This window comes from Cibotium barometz, chromosome 66, assembly GCF_041138505.1.
Source record: "Cibotium barometz isolate CiBa-2024 chromosome 66, ASM4113850v1, whole genome shotgun sequence".
Lineage (NCBI taxonomy): Eukaryota > Viridiplantae > Streptophyta > Polypodiopsida > Cyatheales > Cibotiaceae > Cibotium > Cibotium barometz.
The window spans coordinates 412,546-437,869 of NC_141111.1; the positions used below are offsets into that span (position 1 = coordinate 412,546).

The following is a 25,324-nucleotide window of genomic DNA, read 5'->3' on the forward strand; positions in this document are numbered from 1 at the left end:
ATGCCTTTTTAAGTTTTTTGTATGCCCATTGGCCTTCATCTATCCATTTGAAGATAATCACTAGGCTTTTACACCAACTTATACAATGGCCTGATATATACAATATACAAGAAGATGAATCTTCTTGTATGTATGATGAATTTTCTATAATATGTGCCCCATGAATCTTTACACCCCCCTTGTAGTTGATGGGTGGTGGTACATCCAAGATCATGCAGATCTTATTCTCATACGTGGAGATGTTTTTGGAGATAATGTAAGGTGAACTTGCCAATGGTGGTTTTCAAGCAAGATGGAGTCAATCCTAGTGCAAAGGAAGAGGTGGAAAGAATACAAGCACTCTTCCAACAATGCAAGGACAACCTGAGGACTTCCTTCTAACCTGAGGACTTCCTTCTACCACTAGGATACATGATGTCTTCCATGTATGAGGTCGGAGGTACAAGTGCATGATGAGCTTCCTCATATGAATGAAGAGGGAATGGTTGAATATGTATGCGGAGCATGCATAAATTAGTATCCACACCTGACAATAGGAGAATATTATCTGCACATCTCACAATAATAGTAACAATATCTCTAGTGAGAAAGTCTTTTATTTGTCTTTCAGACATCAGCAATTCTCTCTTATGAAGCAAGCTCTACATCTACCACTTGCACTTTGATAACCAGAAATAGTAGAAACCACAAATAGCTGCAATCAACTGTCCTGCTGACTGTCGTCTACAACAATGCTTCGGGTGACCCGCTCAAGGTTGCCCCCAAGAAGTACAAACATGGGAGCCAAGCATGTCACTGCGGACAGCTGCTTGCTGAAGTGCCCAGCAAGTTCTAAGGCTGAAGGCTGGCCCAAATGTGCATTGCCACGCTTATTTGCATTCATCGCTTTGCTGCAGCACTCCAACTACCTGAGGCTGTGCAATTCTGCACCCAAGAGCCCCTCCTTACCAACACAATGTTGTCTGGCCTTATTGTTGTGCTAATGCATACTTGTAGGCATTGCATGCGACAGATGCCATCGGACAACATGTAGCTCATCCATCTCCTTGACAGATTAAGCCCCCACGGAATTGATAGTCTTTGATGTGGAACATAAAAAGTCAAACTTTGTGGTTGGCTTTTCAATCAAGTCAAGAACACGGGCGCCTCATCAGTTGCCTCCATCCATCTATTTCCAATGTTTTCAGTAACCTGTAGGTTTGCCAACTCGTCCCACCTGCCAGCAGCACCATAGAGGATTGATAGTAGTATATATGCCCCAGAACATTCAGGGTTTAATTTCAACACACGATCAAAAGCATGTCTACCAAGATCAACGTTGCCATGGTTTCTACAAGCACCCAACAAGGTCATCCATACTGCAGCATCAGGTTGTGTAGACATGTGGTTGATAGCATCAATTGCCTCATCCAAAAGCCCAGCACGACCCAAAATATCCACCATACATGCATAGTGATCCCTTGTGGGTATGATGTTGAATGCCTGACTCATTAACCTAAAATAATTATGTGCTTCGCTTACAAGGCCTGAGTGGCTGCACGCATAAAGAACCGCAACAAAGGTGACAGAATCTGGCTTCATATTATCTTCCTGCATCTGCCTAAAGAGTCTCAAAGCATCCACACCAAGACCCTGCTGGGCATATCCTGCAATCATGGCATTCCATGAGACAATGTTTCGCTCATGCATCTCTTTGAAGACCAGATATGCCTCCTCTAGGCTCCCACATTTTGCATACATGTCAACAAGGGCGCTCTTGACATAAACATTTACTTCCAAGTTGCACTGATGAATAATGAGTCTATGGACTTGCTTACCATAATCCAATGCTGCCAGGCCTGCACAGGCTTTGAGAATACTAGAAAACGTGAGATTGTCGGGTTTCAGACCTACTAGTTGCATCTGTTGAAACAGCACAAAAGCCTCCTCAAAAAGTTCAAGCTGTGTATGTCCAGCAATTACTGTATTCCACGACACCAGATCGCGGTCATGCATTTTGTCAAACAACTCGCGTGCACGTTGTAAACACCCACAACAAGTATACATGTCAATAAGTGCATTCTGTAAGTGTACATCTGACCTATGGCCACCTTCAGTAATCTGTACATGTAACTGCTTCCCTTGTTTCAGATCTGAACAACTTTTCAGCATGCCCAAAAATGTGACATTGTCGGGCAGGAAACATTTTGCTTGCATTTCCTTGAAAAGTTTTCTGACTTCCTCGCCATCGGCATGTCGAACATACCCTGCAATCATAGCATTCCAAAGGACAGTATTAAGATACTGTTCAGATATTCCATCAAACACCTTGCATGCAAACCTTATGTTCCCACATTCTGCATACATGCAAATTAGGCTGCTCACCAGGTAAGCGTCTGGCTCACTGCCCCTGTTGATGAGGTGGACATGAACCTGTTTGCCTTGTTCCTCGTCCATAAGTTTCGCACATACTTGTACGCTGTTAACAAAAATATAATCATCAGGCTCTATGCCTTCTTGTTGCATCTGTTTAAAAAGCACCATGGCCTCTTCAGTGAGCCCTCCATGGGCATACCCTGCAATCATTGTAGTCCAGGAGACCACATCTCTTTCCTGCAGTGTACTGAATGCTTGACGTGCATGATCAATGCTGCCACATTTTGCATACATATCGACCAGGACATTTCCAACATTGAGATCTGCCTCGAAGTTGCCACCAATGAGGTGGGTGTGGATCATTTTCCCATGTTCCAGGGCCAACGAGCTTGCACATGCTTTGAGAATACTGACAAACGTAACATTATTGGGCTGAATGCCCTCCATTATCATTCGCTGAAACAGATCCAGAGCTTCTTGGCCAAGCCCTTCCTGTGCATAACCTGCAATGAGTGTTGTCCACGACACAACATCACAGTCAAGATCATGCAACTTTTCAAACAGTTGATGGGCTTCCCCTATGCTCCCACATTTTGCATACATGTCGATTAGGCTGTTCCCAACAAAGATGTTACAGTTGAGGCTGCTTCTAATGATGTGGGCATGAACCTGTTTGCCGAGTTCTAAAGCTACAAGGCTAACGCAGGCTTTCAGGAGGACCATAAAAGTAACCTTGTCAGGAGCCACACCTGACAATAGCAACCTTTCAAAGAGGAGAAAAGCCTCCCCAAACTCCTTATGTTTGGCGTATGCTGAGATGATGGCTGTCCATGATATCACATTCTGCTCACGCATTGCATTAAACACTCTGCGTGCATCCTGCAATCTCCCACACTTTGCGTGTGCATTGATGAGAGCAGTCCCTGAAAACACGTCCAAGAACTGGACAGGTTTGTCATCCGCGAAAGGCAAGCACGCTGCACGCTGCCAAAGAGGCACAGGATGAGGCATACAGCAAAGGCTACTCCCTTTCCTCCTCATCACCACCCTCCATCGTATCCTCCCACCCTACAAGAGGAGGTGGTAGTAGGGGGCACCCTACCATCGCATAAATTGCCACGCTACACAGCCAGGTGCAGCATCGCACGAAGTATTTTGCACCCACATCTCAAGCACAATTTCTCTAAAGCAAAATTTCTTCTTTTAAACAAACCCACCTACACACGAGGGAAAGCGAGAGAGACCGACGAACAATGCTACATAAGAGAGAGCAAGAGAGAGGAGAGTATAGAAAAAAAGATCTTATGTTTGCATGATAAAGAGTTATTGAGAGCAAGGTATTCCAACCACGATGCATACCTTGCATAATTTGATATGGCAAGTAGAAACAAATATCCGAAAGCAAATCTAATGAAGCCAGAAGATGATCACAATCAAAACCATAGAGTCCGCATAATATCATCAAGCAACCTAGAACAAAACCATATACCAAAACAAATAACCAAACATCCTCCGCAATGTCATCAACATAATGCAGCTTACCACTTGCACACTCTCTCAATCAACGATTGTAGAGTGGGTCAACCGACATGTCCTATACCATACACTCTACATAACAAGGCAAATCTCTTTTTACAGTAGTGCGCCACATTCAATGTTGAGATATCGAGCTCATCTAGTGAGGCGGTGGACACTGATGACCCGCCTGGGGGATAGGCCCACACTTACACCACTGGCATGGTTGGTGAGATCATGGGTGATATGCGGCCAGTGGGATGACAGGCTGTGTGACAGCCATTCTAGAGACAGGCATAGTTATAGCGCCAGCTTATTTACTAGGGTTCACACTATAGAGAACCCTAGTATGTATTTGGTTGAGTACTGTTTCATAGTGTGTGTACTCTTATCTTTGTATATGGTGTGTTGAGTGTTGTGTGAAGAAGAAGATTTTCAGCCTCTCACCTTGTGTGTTCTCTTTTAGGGTTTTGTGAGTGTGTGTGTGCTTGCAAGAGCTCAAGCTCTCTTCTCCCCTGCATCTTTTCATGGTATCAGAGCCTGGTTCATGCTAAGGGCTGAGGTGCAAGCAAGAGAAGCACAAGAAGCGGTACGAGGGTAAGAGCTTCATCTACTCTTCCCTATTTGTGTTGGTGACTACACCCTTGTCGGGAGCTCTACGGGAGGTACCGGCAAATGATCTCTGATTAAGGAGCTTTCTTCGCGGGAGTAAAGCTATAGGGCAACTATACTGTCCAATCGGACTAATATTTTTGGGCTAAAAACGCGTTTCGGGCACTTTAGGACCTCTGTTTTTTAGAAAGCGGGCGATTTCGAGCATTGCGGGTAAGTCATCGATTCTCTGCAGAACTCTGTTTTAAGAACTGCAGGAAGACAGATTGCTTGTGCAGACATTGTGTGTGCTGCAAGGAGGTCAAACAGTTTCCATTAGGTGTATGTATGCACATTGAGGTCACTGGTTGTTGTGACATTTGAGTGTAGTACAGTACCGCTGTAGAAAATACAGCAGTTTGTGCAGGACAAACAAGAGTGTTGTTTCTGGTAAATTTGTGTGTCTGGCAAGATGTCAAATGATGGCATAAACCAGATTGTTGCTGAGAAACTTAATAAAAACAACTTCCATGCTTGGAGGTTCAGGTTGACGAATTTCCTGGATGGGAAAGGGTTATTAGGACTACATAGAAGGTGAGCATGAAGAGGCACCGGAGATACCAGAGATCAATCCAACTGCTGCAGATGTGAAAGAGTTCAAGAATTAGAACCAAGGAGCTAGAAAAGTTATGTATTGGCTTTATATCAGTATACAGGACACCATGATTGGGCACATACAGGATGCCAAGTCCCCCAAGGAGGCGTGGGACACCTTGGTAAAACTCTATGAAACGAATACCAAGGCACGAAAGATACAGTTGAAGAATGAACTTCATACTATGGAGAAAATGAGTATGTCTGTGAATGACTATGCATTGAAGATAAAGGGTATTGTGGAATCCCTTGCCTGTCTACGTGGTCTCGGGCCACAATACAAGGCGTTCAAGACGTCTATTTAGACTCGGGAAAATATTCCCAATTTCACAGATTTGGTGTCTATGTTGATTATAGAAGAGAAGAGCTTGGTCTTCACAAAACAAAAACAGTTCAGAGCAATAAGCCTTCTACACAAGTTCAGGAAGAGGACGAGGTAGAGGAGGCCGTGGACGCGGTCAAGGAGGTGGCCGAACAGGTAATCAGAATTATGGCCAACAGCAGCACAACAACAACAGTCCCAAAATTTACAACAACAATAACACGCAGGCCAATTCAGAGGCAGGGGGAGTCAAAGAGGTCATGGAAATTGGCAAAGGCAGTATAATGATACACGTGGATGCTTTTATTGTGGTAAGCCTAGACATGTGCAGGCAGATTGTTATAAGAAGCAAGCTGACATGTAAAATGGAAAATTGCAGCAAAACAACTATGCATCCTCAAGCAGAAATAATGAGGATAATGAAAAGTTATTTGTTATGCAGCATGTTGTTAATGCCATGTCTGAAAATGTTGAAGTAGCACATAAAGATGATATGTATGGTACGTTGATTCAGGTGCTTCGAACCACATGTGGGGAGTGGTTCAAGGAGATGAAAAACCTTGAAAGACCAGGTTTTGTGGAAATAGGGATGACACTGCTCATCCAATTGCCCATGTTGAAGATGTGCTATTGTCTATGGAGGATGGCAAAGTGAAGTACCTTGCAGATGTACTTCATGTTCCGAACATAACAACAAAGAATCTGGTTTCAATTGGCCAGATGATTGAGCAGGGTTTGGTTTAACCCTAATGGTTGTTATGTTGAAGACTTTAAAGGCATTGTTATGTTGAAGACTTTAAAGACAAGTGCAGGTTGGTTGCAAAAGGCAACAAAGTGGGCAGAATGTTTACATTGAATGTAAACATGCCTGAAGTGCGTGCTGCAATGTTTGCAAATGGTTCAGGAATTGTTACAGACACAGACATTTGGCATAAAAGAATTAGACATGTGAATGTGCAGAGAATGAAGTCTATGCAGACTAAAGGAATTGTGACAGGGCTGCCAAAGTTTAAAGTTGAAGGTATGTAGAAAATATGTGAAGCATGCCAATTTGGAAAACAAAAAAAGCATGTATTTCCACGTGACAGAAATGTGAGCAGAAATGCACTAGATGTTGTGCATTCAGATGTATGGGGTCCTACGAAGACCATGTCTATGGGATGCTGCAGGTATTATGTGACATTTATTGATGACCACACAAGGAAAGTGTGGGTATACTTCATGAAGGAGAAGGGTGAGGTGTTCACTCACTTTTAGAATTTCAGAGTTATGGTTGAAAAACAAACAGGAAAATATGTAAAGTGCCTAAGGTCAGATGGAGGGGGAGAGTACTTCTCCAACGAGTTCTCTGAATTTTTGAAGAAGAATGGTATTCGGAGACAGTTTACATGCAGATACACTCCGCAGCAAAATGGAGTTGCTGAGCAAAAAAACAGGCACATTGCTGAGATTGTGCGAGCATTGATGGGAGAGAAGAATATGCTGCATATCTATTGGGCTGAGGCTGTTTCTACAGCAGTTTACATCATGAACAGGACTCCAACTATAGCCATACATGATGTAACTCCAGAGAAGAGGTTTACTGGCAAAAAACCCGATTTGTCTCATCTAAAAGTCTTTGGATGCATTGTATATGTGCATGTGCCAGATGAGCTGAGAACTAAGCTGGATCTAAAAGTTGAAAAATGTGTGTTTATTGGATATTCCCTTGAGCAAAAGGGATACAGGTGTTATCACCGTGCTACACGTGAGTTGAGGGTAAGCAAGGATGTTGTTTTTGATGAGATGAGCAGCTGGTATACTGTTGAAAAAGAAGTTGTTGGGGCTGATGTGAGTGGAAATGTGGTTGCACAGAATGCAAGTCAGAAATCATAGTCTTTGAGTGGACCAGGAGAGTAGTGATTAAGCCCCTTAGTGTGCCTGACATTTCTGCAAGGCATTCTCATGTTGATGGAGAGTCTAGTGGCTCTCAGAGACGAGCCTTGATGAGGATCTTGGGATACCAGCTATGAGAACACATGGTGTAAAGAAGGCTTTGGAAGCCATGAATGCAAAGCTGCGAAGATCTAGAAGAGTGAAGAATCCTGTGTAGAGGTTTACTTATGATGGTTATGTGGCACATCACTATGTATACATGGCAAAAGTTATGCAGGTTATAGAGCCCACATGCATTGATGAGGCTGTTGGAAATGTGTGTTGGGAGAAAGCTATGGATGAGGAGATGGATGCACTATATGGAAATGAGACTTGGGATTTAGTGCAATTGCCTGAAGGCAAGAAAGCCATTGGATATAAGTGGGTGTACAAAGTAAAACATAACAGTTATGATGGAAGCATAAGCATGTACAAGGCTAGATTGGTAGCCAAAGGATATACGCAGACATATGGCATTGATTATGATGAGGGAACTTTCAGCCCAGTTGCCAAGATGGCAACAATGAGAGTTGTGATAGCAGTGGCTGCGTCAAAGCAATGGTCTTTACATCAGATGGATGTAAACAATGCATTCTTGCATGGGGATTTGTAGGAAGAGGTGTATATGTTGCAGCCACCTGGTTATGAGGATGTGAGTCACCCCGAGCATGTTTGCAGGTTGAAGAAAGCCTTATATGGCTTAAAACAAGCACCAAGAGCATGGTCTGACAAGATTTCTGAATATCTTGTCACCATTGGCTTTCATGTAGCCAATGCAGATTTCTTGTTGTATGTGAGACATAGTGATAGAGGGGTTGTGCTTGTTGTCATCTATGTAGATGACCTGATCATTACGGGGGGGGGGGGGCCATGATGCAGAGATCTTTGATGTAAAGATCTTGCTTAGACAGAAGTTTGAGATGAAAAATCTGGGGGAGCTCAGATATTTCTTGGGCATTGAGGTGATTAGGTCACCACATGGTATTGGATTACTGCAGAGACAGTATGGCTTGGACATGTTGTCCAAGTATGGTATGACAGGCTGTAAGCCTATCTAAGTGCCATTGGATTAGAATGGCAAGTTGAGTGCAGATTTAGGAGAGATTTTGGAGGATCCTACTATGTATAGGCGCATAGTAGGAAGCTTGATCTACATGACGATCACCAGGCCCGATTTGAGCTATGCTATTAGGTGGTGAGTCAATTTATGCAAGTTCCTCGAAAGCCGCATCTGGCTGTATTGAAACGCATACTGAGGTATGTGAGGTCTACTTTGCATTGTGGACTATTTTATGAAACTGGGATAGAGATATGTGTACATGGGTACACAGATGTTGATTGGGCTGGTAGTATCTCAGATAGAAGATCTACTAGTGGCTTCATGTTTTCTTTGGGGAGCGCTGCTTCTGTGACTTGGAGCAGCAAGAAGCAGCCGACGACGGTTGCTCTATCCAGTACTACAGAGGCCGAGTATAGAGGTGCTACTATGGCAGCATGTGAGGTAGCTTGGTTGAGAAAGCTACTTGCAAATTTGGGTCTATCAGTGGATAGACAAGTTGTCATTTTCTGTGACAACATTAACAGTATACAGTTGGCCAGGAACCCTGTTTTTCATGCTCGCATGAAGCATATAGAGGTCCACTACCTTTTTGTCAGAGAGAAGGTTTTGGCAGGAGACGTTGACCTTGTTTATGTCAGCACACAGGATCACGTTGCTGACATCTTCACCAAAGCATTGGGTACAGAGAAGCTCCGCAGATTCAGGGCTTCGCTTGGTGTACATGAGATGGAGTTGAGCTCGAGGGGGAGTGTTGAGATATCGAGCTCATCTAGTAAGGCGGTGGACACTGATGACCCGCCTGGGGGATAGGCCCCACACTTACACCACTATCACGGTTGGTGAGATCATGGGTGATATGCAGCTAATGGGATGACAGGCTGTGTGACAGCCATTCTAGAGACTGGCATAGTTATAGCGCCAACTCATTTAGTTGGGTTCAGTTGAGTACCTTTTCATAGTGTGTGTACTCTTATCTTTGTATATGGTGTGTTGAGTGTTGTGTCAAGAAGAAGAAGATTTTCAGCCTCTCACCTTGTGTGTTCTCTTTTAGGGTTTTGTAAGTGTGTGTGTGCTTGCAAGAGCTCAAGCTCTCTTCTCCCCTGCATCTTTTCATTCAATATACAAAGAAATCAAAATGTGACAAAGACTCGAGCAAAAAGTTCTACAAGCCTAAAGAGATAATGTTTTAGATGTGTACCAGCTTTTTAGCAAGTCCAAATTGAAGTCATCCTCTTCCACATCTTGAGAAGCCCCCAAAATTGATAGCGGCATAACCTTCTTTGCATAGTGTGATGCCACCAAAGGATCCAAGTGCCTGCTATAGATCTCCTCATCGACCTCTATAGCCAAGCAAGGGTGACCAATCAATAAAGCTGCTCTCAATGTCGGCCCTATTCCTGCTCCTATTTCTAGCATAGTTCCTCCAACAACAACAGGGGCAAAGAAGCTCAATAATCATAAGGAGAAAGGAGACACTCTTCTACACAACTCCATGCCAAGATATCCTCTATTCTCCTTCTTGCAACACATTGACGATGGCAAGAAGTGCGATAGAATGTATGAATCAAGACTCAAATGGAGTCTAGTAGCAACATCTCACTGCCAACTGGCATAAATAGCAAGGGCACCTCTTTCCATGCCTACGCAACAAAACGACCTAAAATGTACAAGCCTAAACCACACACAGCTCCCATGTCATTGCATTATTACTACACATAGAACAAGGAGAACATACAATCCACAACAAGAATTATGTTAATTCATCTCAAAAGATGAAAAAAAGTGGAAAGCATGAGGAATCCAAATGTCACCTTTACGCCTAACGTGATCTTATCTACCATGCCAACAAGGTCCATGGTTTGAGCCATCCAACTAAATCCAAAAAGAATGCATTGAAATCCAACAAGAGGAATATTAATTTCCAATTGATTAATGGAAACAAGAATACACACCTTTAGACTACCTCCTCTAGCTTCATTCTTGAAGCTATGTGCTCCACTTGCCATATACTATGAGAAGAGCACACCACCAATGTCCAACCATAATCATCCATGGTGGGATGCTGCTACACCCAAAGCGGTGGTAATATGCTCATTGGTCAATATATTCCTTGTGGGAACTACACCTTGGGAGGTAGTGGGTGAACCTATGGGGAGGTCAATGATGCAAATATTCACACTCCATGGAACGGGCTTACCATTCTTCATCCTACCCTCCTGTCATCGCGCAAGCCAACAAAGAATCTTACAGCTCTAAAAATCCTTGTACAAACTTCTTTTCTAGAATCTCCCTAGCGAGTGAAATGTAGTCATGGCACCAAACCTTCACCCTCTCCCTATGAGGACATGGATAGGAATGGTCCTCCATAGACCTCAAAGGCATGTATATCTTCTCCACATTGTCCATCACAACAACACTATTTGTCTCCAGAAAAACATCACTATCTTACTCTAGCCCCCAACCAAAGAATACCACGAATTCAATTACACACAAGCAAAGCATAATTCTAGAAAAAAAGATGCAAACCAAATATACTTGACTTGGTGCCTTAGGGTTGAGTTCTTTGGGCAACCACCTTTATTTGTTCTGTTCTTCTTCCCCATAGTAGCTTTGTCTTTTTGCTTCTTTGTAATCCTTCTTTGCTCCTCTTCTAGGCTCTTATATTGCAATTCATCCATCTCGCCCCCGCCGAGGTTCTTGAATCCCACTTGCACTCTCTCTTGTGTCTCTCGTAGAGAGCCCTCTCCTCCTCAAAACAAGTCCTAGGTGTCATGTCTATCCACCATGGACAATGTTTCCTCTCCCAATCTATGAGAATAATGTGCCCTTGTGGCGACTTGTTCTCACGAAATATAGGAGAAGTGTAGAAGCAGGGGAAAGCACTATCCATGCTTTGCATATCAATAAAACAGAGCTGGCAATTTTTGTTGAACCACCAACAAATGCAGAAAGAACCTAGTAACATACATTTTATAAAAATAAAAAATCTCGCTATTAGTACTACACAAGAAAGCAATACAGCATACGTAAGGAAGCTAAATTCGCACCTGTAAATCGAGCGACATCTTGCATTAATGATGGTAATTTATTTGGATGGAAGAATAAACACCATAATAGACAATTCAAATAGCTTAAACAAATCTCCCTTATGTTGAACTCTAATGTCTTGAAAAAACAGCTTGAGCTTTGGCTCTTCAGGAAGAATGATAAGAGCCTCCATAGCAGCCATTGAAATGACCTTCTCTAGTAGCCTTGTGGTCTCTGCAAGGACATGCTCCACGTAAACCTCCTTAGAAATCCACTCAATGATTGGATGGTCACAGAGGGCATCCTAAAGGATCTCCTATTCTTGTTGTAGCCCAAAATGCAAAAAGTCTAGAGCTGAAAACTCTTCTCACAACTCATAGATTTGATAAAGCTTCCCTTCTATGATTCTAGCCAAAGGGTCCCCAAAAAGAAACCCCCATAGAAAATCAAACCATTCAGGCCCATGAGCTAGATTTATAACAATAGAAAGCATCTACAAGATCAAACACACATTTTTCTAGTGCAAGGCACTCATAATAATTCTTGCAATAAAAAAGATATGGATCTTGAAACTCACCGGCATCATACAACGTATAAAAGGAGAAGTGACAGTCTTTTTGAGTTGTGTCATCTTTGCATCTCTTTCTTCCTTTAACAAGCTATCGAGAAGCTTCTTACATTGAGCTTCATACTCAGAACTCCACTTTCCCTACCAACAACAAGACAAGGAAGCTCTCAATACATATATTTGGCAAACCCACATGCAATACTAAAGAGATGCATAAACTTACTGAGAAAACCATCCTTGCCAAAATGGCCTGTGTCGAAAGATACTAAACACGTCTTTCTTGACTAATTTCTCTTTGATGCACCAACTTAATACTTTTCTTTTCGTCATTCGTAAATCCCTCCATCGGAGTTGTGGGATCATAATGAACCAAATTACTCACATGAAATAGGTAATCCTTGAGATTAGGTCACCACAATGGCCTCCTCATTTAACCTCTACAGTCAAAACAAAAACATATTCAACGGCTGACTTAGCCTATTTACAAGAATCAAAGATTAGGTAATCCTTGAGATTAGGTCACCACAATGGCCTCCTCATTTAACCTCTACAGTCAAAACAAAAACATATTCAACGGCTGACTTAGCCTATTTGCAAGAATCAAAGAGAGTAGCAAGAATCAAAGAGGGTGGAAAGCGACTTATATTATTCAAACCATTTGCAAGAATCAAAGAGGGTGGAAAGTGACTTATATTCAAACTATTTACAAGAATCAAAGAGAGTGGCAAGCGACTTATATTCAAACTATTTACAAGAATCAAAGAGAGTAGCAAACAACTTATAGGTTAAGCTTCCACAAGCACTTGTATCTCTTCCTTAGCCTCCACCATAATAAATTGAGCAAGCACTCTTATGTGTTTACTGTCGTCATGCTCAAAGACCTCTCTAATGCTCTCTTGAGATAACAAAATGATGCATCTTGTCATGCTGCAAGTGTGTTTCGCACTCCAACCATGATGCAGTTTTATGATTTCGCACTCCAACCATGATGCAGTTTTATGATTTCCCTCCCATACAAAGAACATTTTGTTAGACAAAAATCCCTAGTCCTCATGACCACTTATCTTGGCCTTAAACTCAACATTGATAGCATTTCCCGCACCCTTTGAGAAACTATACCCTATTCTCTCAAAATCTCGTTTCATATTTGAGAGGTCTTTTCTTAATTGCCTAACAATAGGATTCACAATGCAGTGACACAATGGAATCAAAGTTGTTTGAGAATTAGGTTCAATAATCAATGAGTTGATAGTTTTTGCACCTTTTTCCCCTACCACACTCTCAAGAATCACCTCTTCTACATCATTGCCTTTTGGAGGATCCTTTTTAGTGGGAATTCCTTAATCCTCTCTTGGTACAGCTTGCTATAAGTTAGAAGATACCACTACCAACTCTAATGTGGGCGTTGCCAAAAATGTAACCACTACTTCGGAGACAATTGGATCACAAGAAGTCTCAACATCACCCTCCATAACCTACTTTGCATTTTTTCTCCTATGACCTCTTGATGGATGGGAAACTCTATTGGTACCTCTTCTCATCTTCACTGCAATAGAAGCACAAGAATTAGAATGTATTGACTTCGATTTTTATCACATCGAGACAAATGCTCACACACAAACAACTGTCTCAAATCATCACCCAAGGGGGTTCCACTGATGGGAGATGTTTTTATTCTCAATATTTTTAGTACAACTTACACATACACACACACACACACTCTCTCACACACACACAAAACCATCTCAAATTATCTCTGAAAGGGGTTTGATCGATGGAACCTCCTTGTTGGGAGAGGTTTACTTTTAGTACAATTCAAACACACACACACACACACACACACACACACACACACACACACACACACACACACACACACACACACACACCACTTGATGATGATGATCAACAACGAGGGAACCACGGATCTTTCCAATGGTCGAGCTCATAACCCTTGAGGTCGCCAAACCACCGTGCTTAGAATTCTCCTTCTCCCACGAGTGTTGTCACACCGTCATGTTGCACTATGGGCATTACTCCCTCCTCTCACATAAAATCACTCACACACTTACTAGCATGCATTAGAGAGAAGATTCGAGAGAGGATTAGCAAGAGGGAAAGCTTAATTAAATAATGGGAGTGTGTTCTTGCTTTATGAGAGAAATTATCTTATATACATGGGCATAAGCATTCACACACACTTAAACTGTGGCCGAGCAGGCACCCGTGTTGTTCCATGTCATTGATCCTCCAAAGGGATGAAGAAGCTAGTTAGTAAATGAAAAAGTTAATAAAATATATGGGGTCCTAATGGGGGTGGGGGCTAGTGCATGTGATTGTTTCTTGTTTTTCTTTTTTTCCTTTTTTTTTTGGAAATCACATGCACGGTTACAATGTTTATTAAGATTAGTAGATATTTTATGGCTGTTAACAATGGAATAAGAGGAGCTAGAGGTGCATTAACAAGCAATCCCTTATGCGCATATCTTGTAGGTTAATGTGTTCCTTGTAGGCTACGAGAGGATTTTGTGCTGACTTGACCTGCTTTACTTCCCATGTGCTTTTTATCTATTAAGAATAATCAAGAGATCTTTGACCATTGGGGTCAAGCTGATATACCATCATGAAGTATAAAAAAGTTGACTCTTTGAACTTTAATTGAAGCGGTTTGTTAAAACATTTGGAGAGGATTAAGAGAATGTAGTCGTTTTGTAAGGTTATGGAGCCATTTGTATAGAGGGTATTTGAACGAGTTTATTGGCTAATGTTGTTGGTAAGGCTAAACATTAAGGAATTCTAGGAGATGGGTTGTACCACGGGTTAGGCATACACCCACCATGGTCCCCCCATCTAGAGATGTACCTTGAAGGTGTTGATGATGACGAGGTTTCCACCAGTGGGTGAGTAAAAGTGTACTCATCACTGAGCAGCTGCTTCCTTTGATTGTAGATGGAATCATGGTGGTGAAAATTCTTTGAATCCATTACTTGTCCTTTATCATTTTACCTTTGAAGTATTTCATTGTTAGGAGTTGGACACCCATGAGTCTAGTGTGACCCTTTATGCTGATCTTTCTTCTTGGCAGCATGTCTTTGACCTTTGCTTTTGATGATGATTTATTAGATGGTGTTTGTGGGAGGTTCTTGTGGCATTCTATCTTATAGGTAGTGCTTCTTATGGCTTCTTGGTATTTGTTTTACCACCATTTAAGTAATAGGTTCTTGTGGCTACCTCCATTTTTAGGAGAGTAGGTTCTTGTGTCTACCCACTAAGCTTCTACAACTACAACAATTGTTGGTTCAAAGAGTGGGTTCATGTAGATGATCCATGGAGACATCTCTAATTGCATTCCTTCATTGGATGAAGTGAGAGGCAATTCTTCTTGGTGGTGTGGGAAGGTAGTGTTGTCCATGTGGTTAGGCTATTTTTGCTTTGGTCTCCACACCATATTATTCTTTTGGGTACTCTGTGTTGATGAAGATGATGATGAAACTTGATTAATCTTGATAGCTTTAGGCACGTGTATGATAGTATTTCTCTCATAGTATCCTTGAGATTGAAACACGCTTATGGGTACCCATATTTGGTGAATTATTGGATATTGAGCATGGTACCTTTATTGATGTGGTCTCCGTTTTGGTAGTACAAACTTCTTCTTGGGTGCATACTGCTATTTCTTTAGGAGCATGGTTTGCCTTTTTGGGATCCAAACTTTTGTTGCACCTTCATGATATCCTTGGGCTTGCAATTTGGCCTTTAGAATCCACACTTCTTTTACTAGCACCTTCTTGTGTAATTGCTTTAGATACCACGGTTGAGTTGTCGTATTTTCTTCTTCTTGTCAAACCTTTGAATTTCTCCATGTGAATGTTGTTTGGTCTGACTAGGTAGCCAAATAGGATTGCTACCCTCATATAATTATTATGCTTGAAGTAGTCATTTTTTCACCCACCTTTTGATGCTTTGGAAATATCTTGATATGGTGGCAAAGAACAAGCTTTCCTTGCTGGAATTGAAGCTTTTGTACTTGTTTTGATATGATTTGGCAAGGCCTTAGTTATGGGTTTTGGTAACATTGATTACAAGGTTGGGGTCTTCAATAGAGGAGGGGTTGTCGATGCTGAGGCTATGTCTTGGATTTTACTAGATCTAATTGGGAGTTGGATCTCTTTTGTTATTGTAGACTTAAGGACTTTAGGAAGAGGGGTTGTCATTGATGAGGTCACCAAGCCTTTTCCTTTGTCGGCTATAGTGATAATCTTGGTTGCTATTGTCAAGGGTTATGGAGGTGGAAATAGAGGGGCTATTGATGATGAGGTTCCCTTGGTGTGAGGAATTCTTTTGTTGGTGATGTTGATCAAGGATTTTTCCTTTTCACAGACTTTTCATCCTTGTTTACTTTGTTAGACAGTTCCCGATTGCCACTAGTGGTGATCAAGAACTGCTGTCTCTCTAGGAGCAGTTGTTGTAGACGAGGTTTTGTGCTTTAGATCTTGTTGTTTTGTTGGCAACACTTGTAGAAGAGGTTCTTTAGACATAGTGGTTGTATTCTAGGAGGCATTTCCTTCACAAGATGTGGCCTTTACTCTCTCTGAGTTTTGAAGGAAAAAAATGGGCACCTTCATGGAGATTTCCAGTGTGAGGATTCCAAATTATATTTGAGGATATGACTAATTTAGAGAGTTCATCACAAAGGATATTTGATGGATAGGGTGAATATTTACCAAGAGTGGCTTCTGATGTAGAGGCTAATTGGTGCTTTCAAACAAGGTCATAAAGAGAATTGAGTGTTATTTCATCCACATAAACTGTGCATTCAAAAGATCCTAGACATGGCATACCTTGAATGTTAGTCCACAAAATCCATTCATGAGCCTATAAGCTTGGCTCCCCTACACAACGCCATAGTTCATATGGTATGAGATTGTGTTACCTGTAAGGATATATTTGAGATTGGATGGTTTGGAGTCCTAAGCTCATTTCAAAGACAATTTATATTCTAAGAATCCATTCTAATGGTTCAGGTTCTAAATTCTTAGGTTCTAAAGCTTTAATTTATTGAGCTTTCAGTCGTTTAGCCTTTGGCAAGAGGTGTTAAGACTCTACAGTCTCACTTTTAGGAAAGGGCTCATTTGGTTGATGTAAGATCAAATGTAGAGGATGTTTCAAGGGTCTCCAAGAGGATTGTTTGTTTGCTTTCAAGGGTCTTCAAGAGGATTGTTTGTTTGCTTTCATCAATGGATTACTAGGTGTTGACCAACCAATCACCAAGGATTGTTTGTTTGCTTTCATCAATGGATTACTAGGTGTTGACCAACCAATCACCAAGGATAATCTCCTCTAACTCCTCAAGGGTAACTTGAAATTCACACTCGATGCTATCATCCTAAGTAAGAATTGTATGTGAGAAATAACCCAAGACTTTAAGGTCTTGGCCATCATCATCTAGCACATTCATTTTTCTAGGAGTGAGTAGAGGTTGGCTTAAAGATTCCCAAATTCTTTTGAAAGTGGTGTTGTGGAGTAGTGTTGAGGCTAATCAACTGCTTGTTTACATTGAATGTTTTTGCCCACTCGAAAATCTAGCAAAATGTTGACTGGATCCTTAAGAGGTAGCATAGATGTTTTGGTTATTGACTCCCATTCACTTTCAAATTTATTCATTTGCTTTTTTTCCCTTGGCTCATATTCTCTTAAAGCATTTTCAAGTCTACATGTATGCATCAAAGGCTGATCAAGGGTTTGAAGGTTATTATTGTGTACAAAGATGTATACAACTATTTACCCCTTCCCATTGGTTGTGTTGACATCTATGTCTCATTTTCATGGACACTTTTGGTTTCATTTTCTTTCAGCTTATCATTGCAACAAGCCATTGACATTGTTTTGCCTCTGTACAACACCTTTCAGCTTGTTTTGCAACAAGCCATTGACATTGTTTTGCCTCTGTACAACACCTTGAGTTCTCTCCAATCACCTTGTCTCAAAGGTTGAGTTTCATTTGGAAAATCTAGCTCATTTTCAAAGGGAAATTGATAATCCTCAGTTTGGTCTTGTTTCTCTTGTGTGAATCTTTGAGAAGTCATTGGGGTGGAATCAACGTGTGACTTGATGCACCAATCAACTAGTCTCACCATGCTCTCCCATGTTTCACTCTCAGAATTATTAGTTGGAGAGTTAATTCTTCTTCATTTAGTTGAAAGCATGTGTGTGAATCTAACCCCTTGTTTTCCCATATGGTGACACATGATCTCGGGGGGTTCACTATAATAAGTAAACCCTCTGTATCATGTGTGTTCAAGGCCTATTTTAAAAATCCCTTATCTATGAATTTTTCATGAATAAAACATACCCTTTTTCTATTCAACCTGTGAATACCCCCTTCAAATGATACCCTTTTGTATGTAAAAAATGTGTAAAAAGGGGATTTGAAAAATCCCTTTGTTGAACCCACGTGCTATGCTTACATATTTATGAGTGACCCACTCGAGCACGTGATCGAGTTTTGTTTTAGGTTTTTGTTTGTGTCTCTCCATGTAGCACTTACATCTTAGTCTCTTTGTTTGTTAGCAAAAAAGGAACTTGTTTTTTGTTATCAACATCAATAGTTTCACATATAAGTTGTGATGTTTCTTGTGTAGTGGATGTTCATGCATTTTGAGTTGACTTGAGTCCCTTTGATGATATTATTTTGATTTTCCTATCCTTATTTGAGCCTTGTTTCAACCTCTAGCTTTTTCTTGTCCTCGGTTTTATTTGGTTTTTGAGTTTCTAGATCCCTTTTCTGTGGTTGAGCTTTGGGTTGGTTCGAGGCTTGTTTGTCTACCTTTAGTTTCTAGATCCCTTTTCTGTGGTTGAGCTTTGGGTTGGTTCGAGGCTTGTTTGTCTACCTTTCGTTCTTATTTTTATTTTTGGGATTTATATTTTAGTTTTGGATCCTCATTGATTCGATATGGTATAAAATTTTCCTTTACCCATTTTGAAGTTTTAGCGTTGGCAAATTTTGTTTTGGTTCGCACCTTAGCTTGCAATTGTGTTAGCATATTCAATGGTATGGTGGTTAACCGTTCATTCTACACACTAACAATGCTAAGTGGTGAAACTTCTATTCTCTCTTGTTTTGTTGTGTTTAGTTTTGGACAATCTTTAAACAAGTGGTGTGATGCACATTGCTCATATAGGGGTTTCAAAGTGTCAATAGCTAGAGACGTGGTGTTCTAGATAGGGCAATCTACTATATTATGTGGTCCATGATAGTAAAAGCACTAAAGGGATGGTCTTATCACACCCTTAACAATTTTGACCCTTGTTTGGTCTTATTTTGGGCTAAGGAGACCAGATTTTCTAATGTGAGTTGTTGGATTTGCAGGGTTTAAGAGTTTTGCATCTCGCATTGATTTATTTCTGCCATATTTTATTGAGTTAAAGATGATATAAGTGTGGTTTCATGGCCTTGTTTGTAATGATTACAATATAAAAGCATTGTCTTAATGCTCCCATGTGGAAGAGGTTTCAGATTTTGTTGATTCCGAATTTCTCTTCCCATTAAAGCGGTGTAAAGCTACTGAGTGGTGAGCTCCAAAATCAAATTGTCTACAGCCTTTATTTGGTTCAGGGCTTCTCCACTTCTAGGTCATCATCCAACATGTTATCTAATTGGACAGCCTTTTTATAACATTGGTCCAAGCTCTCGAGATACAAGGATCAAATTAAGCAAGCCATGTTTCTTTAGCCCCATCATAAAACATCATTTCAGTTGAGCATCATTAAATTTTTCCCATGGTTCACACCGTGAATCTAGAGTTTTTATCCAAAGGATAAATCTTGTATGATTCATTAGTTTTGTGTTTAATTAAGGAAAGTTCACGTGATGCACACACTAGTGACCTTGCCTTGAGAACCCATAGATGAAAGATGCCTTTAAAGTTCTGAAATTGACTTTGATCTCAGGCCATAGTGTGGTAAACCAGTGGCTGGCTTTTCCCGTTATAAGCATAATATGAAAGCTTGAACCTTAGACGGGTAGTCAATTGCTCCAAAAGCATCACAGCATGGTTCAAACACTTGCATGAACTCATATAGTTATGTGGAACCATCAAATTTATTTATATATTTGGGTACTTTCCAAGCAACATGTTTAAGGGTATCCCTTGAGCTATGTGCAACTCCTTCTTAGCTTAGGACATCTTTCAACCATGAGCGACCTCCCTTCTTAAATTGTTCAACATGGAAAGAGTTTGTTCACTAAAGGATAAATGGATTTTGAGAAGTGATTGGGTTGAAATTAATGTTATGCAAGGGACTTGAGATTGGTGGCATTGGGGTTATTACAGGTTTGGTGAAACCTAGTGGAGCACCCATGTGTATAGTGTGTTGAAATTAGGGCATTGTGATGAGCTATGGTGGATCAAACACTAGAATCAACATCATTAACAAAGTGATTAGTAAATAATTAAGACGTAATTAACAAATAGATTAATGTAGACATGGATACTCAAAAACCAGCAAATTCTCATTAGGGCAATGTCTCAATTTATAGAGTTTACATCAAGCATCTAATCCCACTGATTTCTCCTTGATTCACTCCACCTCTTTTCCCTGATTCTCTCCACCTCTTCACTTTTCCCAGAATATCTCCACACGTCCTAAATCTTCTCATGCTATTCTCTCCCAGTAGATTCTTCTCACCTTTTCACAGGTTCTTTCACATTTACATCTTCTCACCTTTTCACAGGTTCTTTCACATTTACATCTTCTCTTTTACAGCCTCTAACCAAAGGCTTGTTCCCGCACACACCCTATTCACTTGTATTTTCAACACCTCCCCTCAAGTGAATACTCCTAGTACACCTAGACCCTATACCAAGTTTGCCTCCCCTTACTTGATAGCCTGCGAGACTAGTGCCTACAAATACATCTACCACACGTGGCCTACATCATCGGTGGCTCTGAGGTGGTTTTACTTTGTTGGGGCAGGTTACATTGGGTTGTGGGGTCTCTCTCTCTCTCTCTCTCTCTCTCTCTCTCTCTCTCTCTCTCTCTCTCTCTCTCTCTCTCTCTGTGCGAGATTTTCACATGGCTCCTCACTCTTTCGAGCCTCACATCTTCTCTTGTCTTCAGTCTTCTTGTCGTGGCAGCTTCTCTCCATGCGTCCGTCTCTTCTTTCAGTCTTCTTGGGGAAGCTTCTCTTCTCATGTCCATGTCTTCCTTTAGATCTTCTTGGTGTGGATCTTCCTCTTGGAAAGAGATATTCTTCTTCTTCCATGGCTGGGGCCATGAGCTTGTCTGTCAGGTCTTCTTGCTCCATGTGAGCAACATGTTTAAACATTTTGTTTACAGTTCTTTTGGGCTTTTTCTATTTATCTTGTGTCATTATGCAATGCAAACCCAAATTTATGCGGGAGGTCTTACCTCTTGCCTTATTCTAGACAAGGGCAGTGTCTGATCCCATATTTACACTGATGCAATGTGCCCAATACATAATGCGTATAGCATCCATTCTTATGCACATTCCCAAATGCAACTCTGGCTGTGAATAATCTTGATTTTGAGTGAGATTTATAGGCATTAACCAAGGGTTAAATGCAAAATGATGATTATCACAAATTTATCAGCACAATTTTTCTAGAAATTACATTAAATCAAGGGTAACCAATTTGTACGGAATGGTTGGAGTATCAAACCAACTCCGAATTGCAATCTCAAGTTATAGGGATCTGTATTAGATACCTAATGGTTAATTTGAACCCTCAATTGCACCAAAATGTAGTGATTAGCACTGATTAATCACTAATTAGCAAATTAATCCACTATTTTGTGTGTAAAAAATAGAGTATGTGGGGAGTCCAGATCTGGTGCCTTAGACTTCAAATGAGCTCAAATGCTTTCAAAGCCATCAATAGCAATGAGTCTAGTAGAGGATTAAGCCAGTAAACACAAGATTTGACCAAATATTGAAAGCTTAATCTCTGTTTTACCAAAGTCACCTGCAGATTTGATGAAGAGCTTGGATCTCACTGTAGACTTGATGAAACTGAATTTTGTCTTCACCAACTTGTAGAGCATGCTTGAAAACACCTTGGGCTAAGAGGAATTAGAGAACTTTGATTTGTGGAAGCTGCAATGTTAATTTTTCTCAGAAAAAAATACGCCTGTAATTCGGGCTGCTAGCGATTCGCGCTGATTTACTTCAATTCCCTTGAGTAGGTTGTATCCCCTTGAGTGTAGTTTAAGTACCTAAAAGGGATTGGTCTAATTTGAAGTGTGCAAGGAGAATGAACTCCTCCACTGGCTAGGGGTACAAAAGGTAGTTGAAAAATAACTAAAAATTGGATTATTTTCTAATTATCTACTAATCTTGATTAATTAAATAATAGGCTCATAAACCTGATGGATTCTTGGCATGGCTCTGATACCATGTTGAAATTAGGGCATTGTGATGAGCTATGGTGGATCAAACACTAGAATCAACATTATTAATAAAGTGATTAGTAAATAATTAAGACGTAATTAGTGGGTAATTAACAAATAGATTAATGTAGACATGGATACTCAAAAACCAGTAAATTCTCATTAGGGCAATGCCTCAATTTATAGAGTTTACATCAAGCATCTAATCCCACTGATTTCTCCTTGATTCACTAGTCCACCTCTTTTCCCTGATTCTCTCCACCTCTTCACTTTTCCTAGAATATCTCCCAGAATATCTCCACTTCCTAAATCTTCTCATGCTACTCTTGATTCTCTCCCAGTAGATTATTCTCACCTTTTCACAGGTTCTTTCACATTTACATCTTCTCTTTTACAGCCTCTAACCAAGGGCTTGTTCCCGCACACACCCTATTCACTTGTATTTTCAACATAGTGTTGGTCCAATGCGGGTATGAAGTCCCTAAGGAATGTGAGGCCTCAATGTGTGGCAAAGGTCTCAATGGCTGCCTAAGGCTAGCTTTAAGGTCTAAATTAAACATCTTCATGTGTAGGGGCAAGCTTTGACCTTCTAGTCTAGCCATTCTTTCCTCTTTTAACCTTGTTCTTGCAAGTGGCTAAGGAGCTCCCCTTTCTCTCAGGTTTCTAGCATATGGGAAGTCATGCATGACTTTGAAATACCTTCAAGTGACCAAGTTGAAACTTAAAGTTGCAATAATATTTCATAGAAAATGCAATTACAAGATTGGAAGTTTTTGGTGCAAGTAATTTAGAAAGTGTAGCACTTGTTGAGGTGGTCAGTTTGGACCCCTAGATGACAAAAACTAGACTTCTAGGTATGAAATAGGGCTTCTGGAAGCTTTCAGACATTGGGGTTCTTGAGCCAAAGTGCAAGACCCTAGCTTCTCAAAAGCTTCTTTCCATTTCCTTTTGTTATTTTAGGTTTCATCTACCTTATTTTGACCTTGTTCTTGCATCGTGATTTTGCTGGTTTGAGTTTTCACAGCCATGATTTTGTAGGTTTGCTTGTACACCATGAAAATATGGTCGTACGACTATTATCCGTGATCATTTGTTTTGTGACTGCAAAATCATGCCAATTTTTTCTGTGATCACATCGCTCGTACATTGTGATTTTGGTTGTACAATTGTGATCCTTGATCATGCCAATTTTTTTCGTCTGCAAAATCACGCCAAATTTTTATGTGATCAGTTGCTCATATCCTGTGATTTTGGTCGTACAGTCGTGATCCTACCAATTTTTTCCATGACTGTAGAATCATGCCATTTTTTATGTGATCACATTACTTGTACACCGTGATTTTGGTCATATAACTATGGTCGTGATGATCACGCCAAAGTCATGCCAATTTTTTCCATATAATTGCAGAATCATGTAAATTTTTCTGTGATCACGTCGCTCTGGTCATATAATTGTGATCCATGATCATGCCAAATTTTTTCGTGATCACGTCGCTTGTACATCATGATTATGGTTGTACACTGTGATTCGAATCACGCCGATAAAGATAAGATAAGGTTTACTATTTTTGGGCCTCAAAATCCCAAAAACCATGACGAGAATCTCCGGAAGATAAGCACGAGCGTGATCACTGAAGAATCATGGCCGTGATTTTTAAAATTTTTCCAAAAACATGATTTTGCAATAAAAATAAAATTTTTGGGATGTTTTTTATTGCTGCCTACTGATGTGTGCAAATCATTAGATTGGTGTTGCAAATCATTTTATTTTCTATATGATTGCTGCCTTGCTGCTGCAAATCATTAGACTATTTTCTGTATGATTGCTGCTGCTGCAAATCATTAGACTATTGTTGTCCATAATTCTGGTTTCCATGTTGGTCCACCTTGGCCTTGACCATAACCTCTATCTCTGCCTCTACCTAAATTAGAGTAGAAGGCCTATTCTGATGTGTTCTTGCTTTGTGAAGAAGAGTCCTCACCCAGAGACTTTTCTTCTATGATAAGCATAGACATAAGCATAGACACTAAGTCCCAAAAGTTGGTAACATTCTCTCTGACTAAAATGGAGGTCTTGAATGGATTGTACTTTGCCAAGCTCATTCAGATAGATGCTCGCTAAATCATCATCGTCCACCGATACATTGATAGACCCAAGGGATTTAACAATGCCCTTGCCTTTGTGTTGGTCTGGATGTTGAAACTAGGGTGGATGGAGAGACACCATGATCATAATCATGATAATTGCATAAGAAAAGCTAGATGAGATGGAGATTAATTCTAATCACATCATTAACTAAATGGGTAGCATAATGACACAAGAGATGGGATAATGGAGGTTGTGTACCCTTGCATCATTAGATGAGAGCCTTTTATATAGGCTGGAGTATAAGTGATCAGAGTGTGATTAATCCCTAAGCAAAACCCTAATATTATCTTGAAGGGAGAACCCAAAATCCTATATTGGAGTGTAAGAGAGCTCCTCTCCCACTTTCTCTTTAGGTGCCTGGTGTATGCTCAAAAGATCCTACTGTAGATACCATAAACCATAGTCTATCAATTTTAACTAATGCTAAAGTGACCTTTGGACCATATGCCCTTATCCCCAATGTCACATGTATATTTTAGTGTATTGTTTTCAAAACCCTTCCTCAACAAAATATCCATGGCTACTAAGATGACAATGCTTAATGTTTACAACTCTAGTTATGATGACCATCCAAGTGCCCGTAGGTCTTACTCACGGTGATTCACAATGCCAGAAGTTGATGAGACAGATGCTAGGATTCTAGTTATGTTTACATTTTGCTTAGGATAGAGGGGTGACTATAGGTAGGTGGGCCTAAAAGACCGATCATCCTCGATGTACTTAGCCTCTTGAAATAAAGCAACTATAAACTAAGATTTG

General features: G+C 40.6%; 2 protein-coding genes across 2 annotated transcripts in view; both read right to left on the reverse strand.

Annotated features, from left to right (window-relative positions):
• Nucleotides 1-280: 280 nt before the first annotated feature.
• The window catches only part of LOC147602642 (pentatricopeptide repeat-containing protein At3g16610-like), a 255,088-nt gene continuing 230,044 nt past the window's right edge, over nt 281-25,324 (reverse strand). The window contains exon 2 of the mRNA XM_086797505.1: nt 281-363. The gene's annotated coding sequence lies outside the window, so the exon portion shown is untranslated. The remainder of the gene's footprint in view (nt 364-25,324) is intronic.
• Nucleotides 566-3,616, reverse strand: LOC147602643 (pentatricopeptide repeat-containing protein At2g33680-like). Its single transcript, XM_086797506.1, has one exon. It carries the CDS (start codon nt 3,394-3,396, stop codon nt 1,126-1,128), a length of 2,271 nt encoding a protein of 756 aa, XP_086653632.1. The 5' UTR covers nt 3,397-3,616; the 3' UTR covers nt 566-1,125.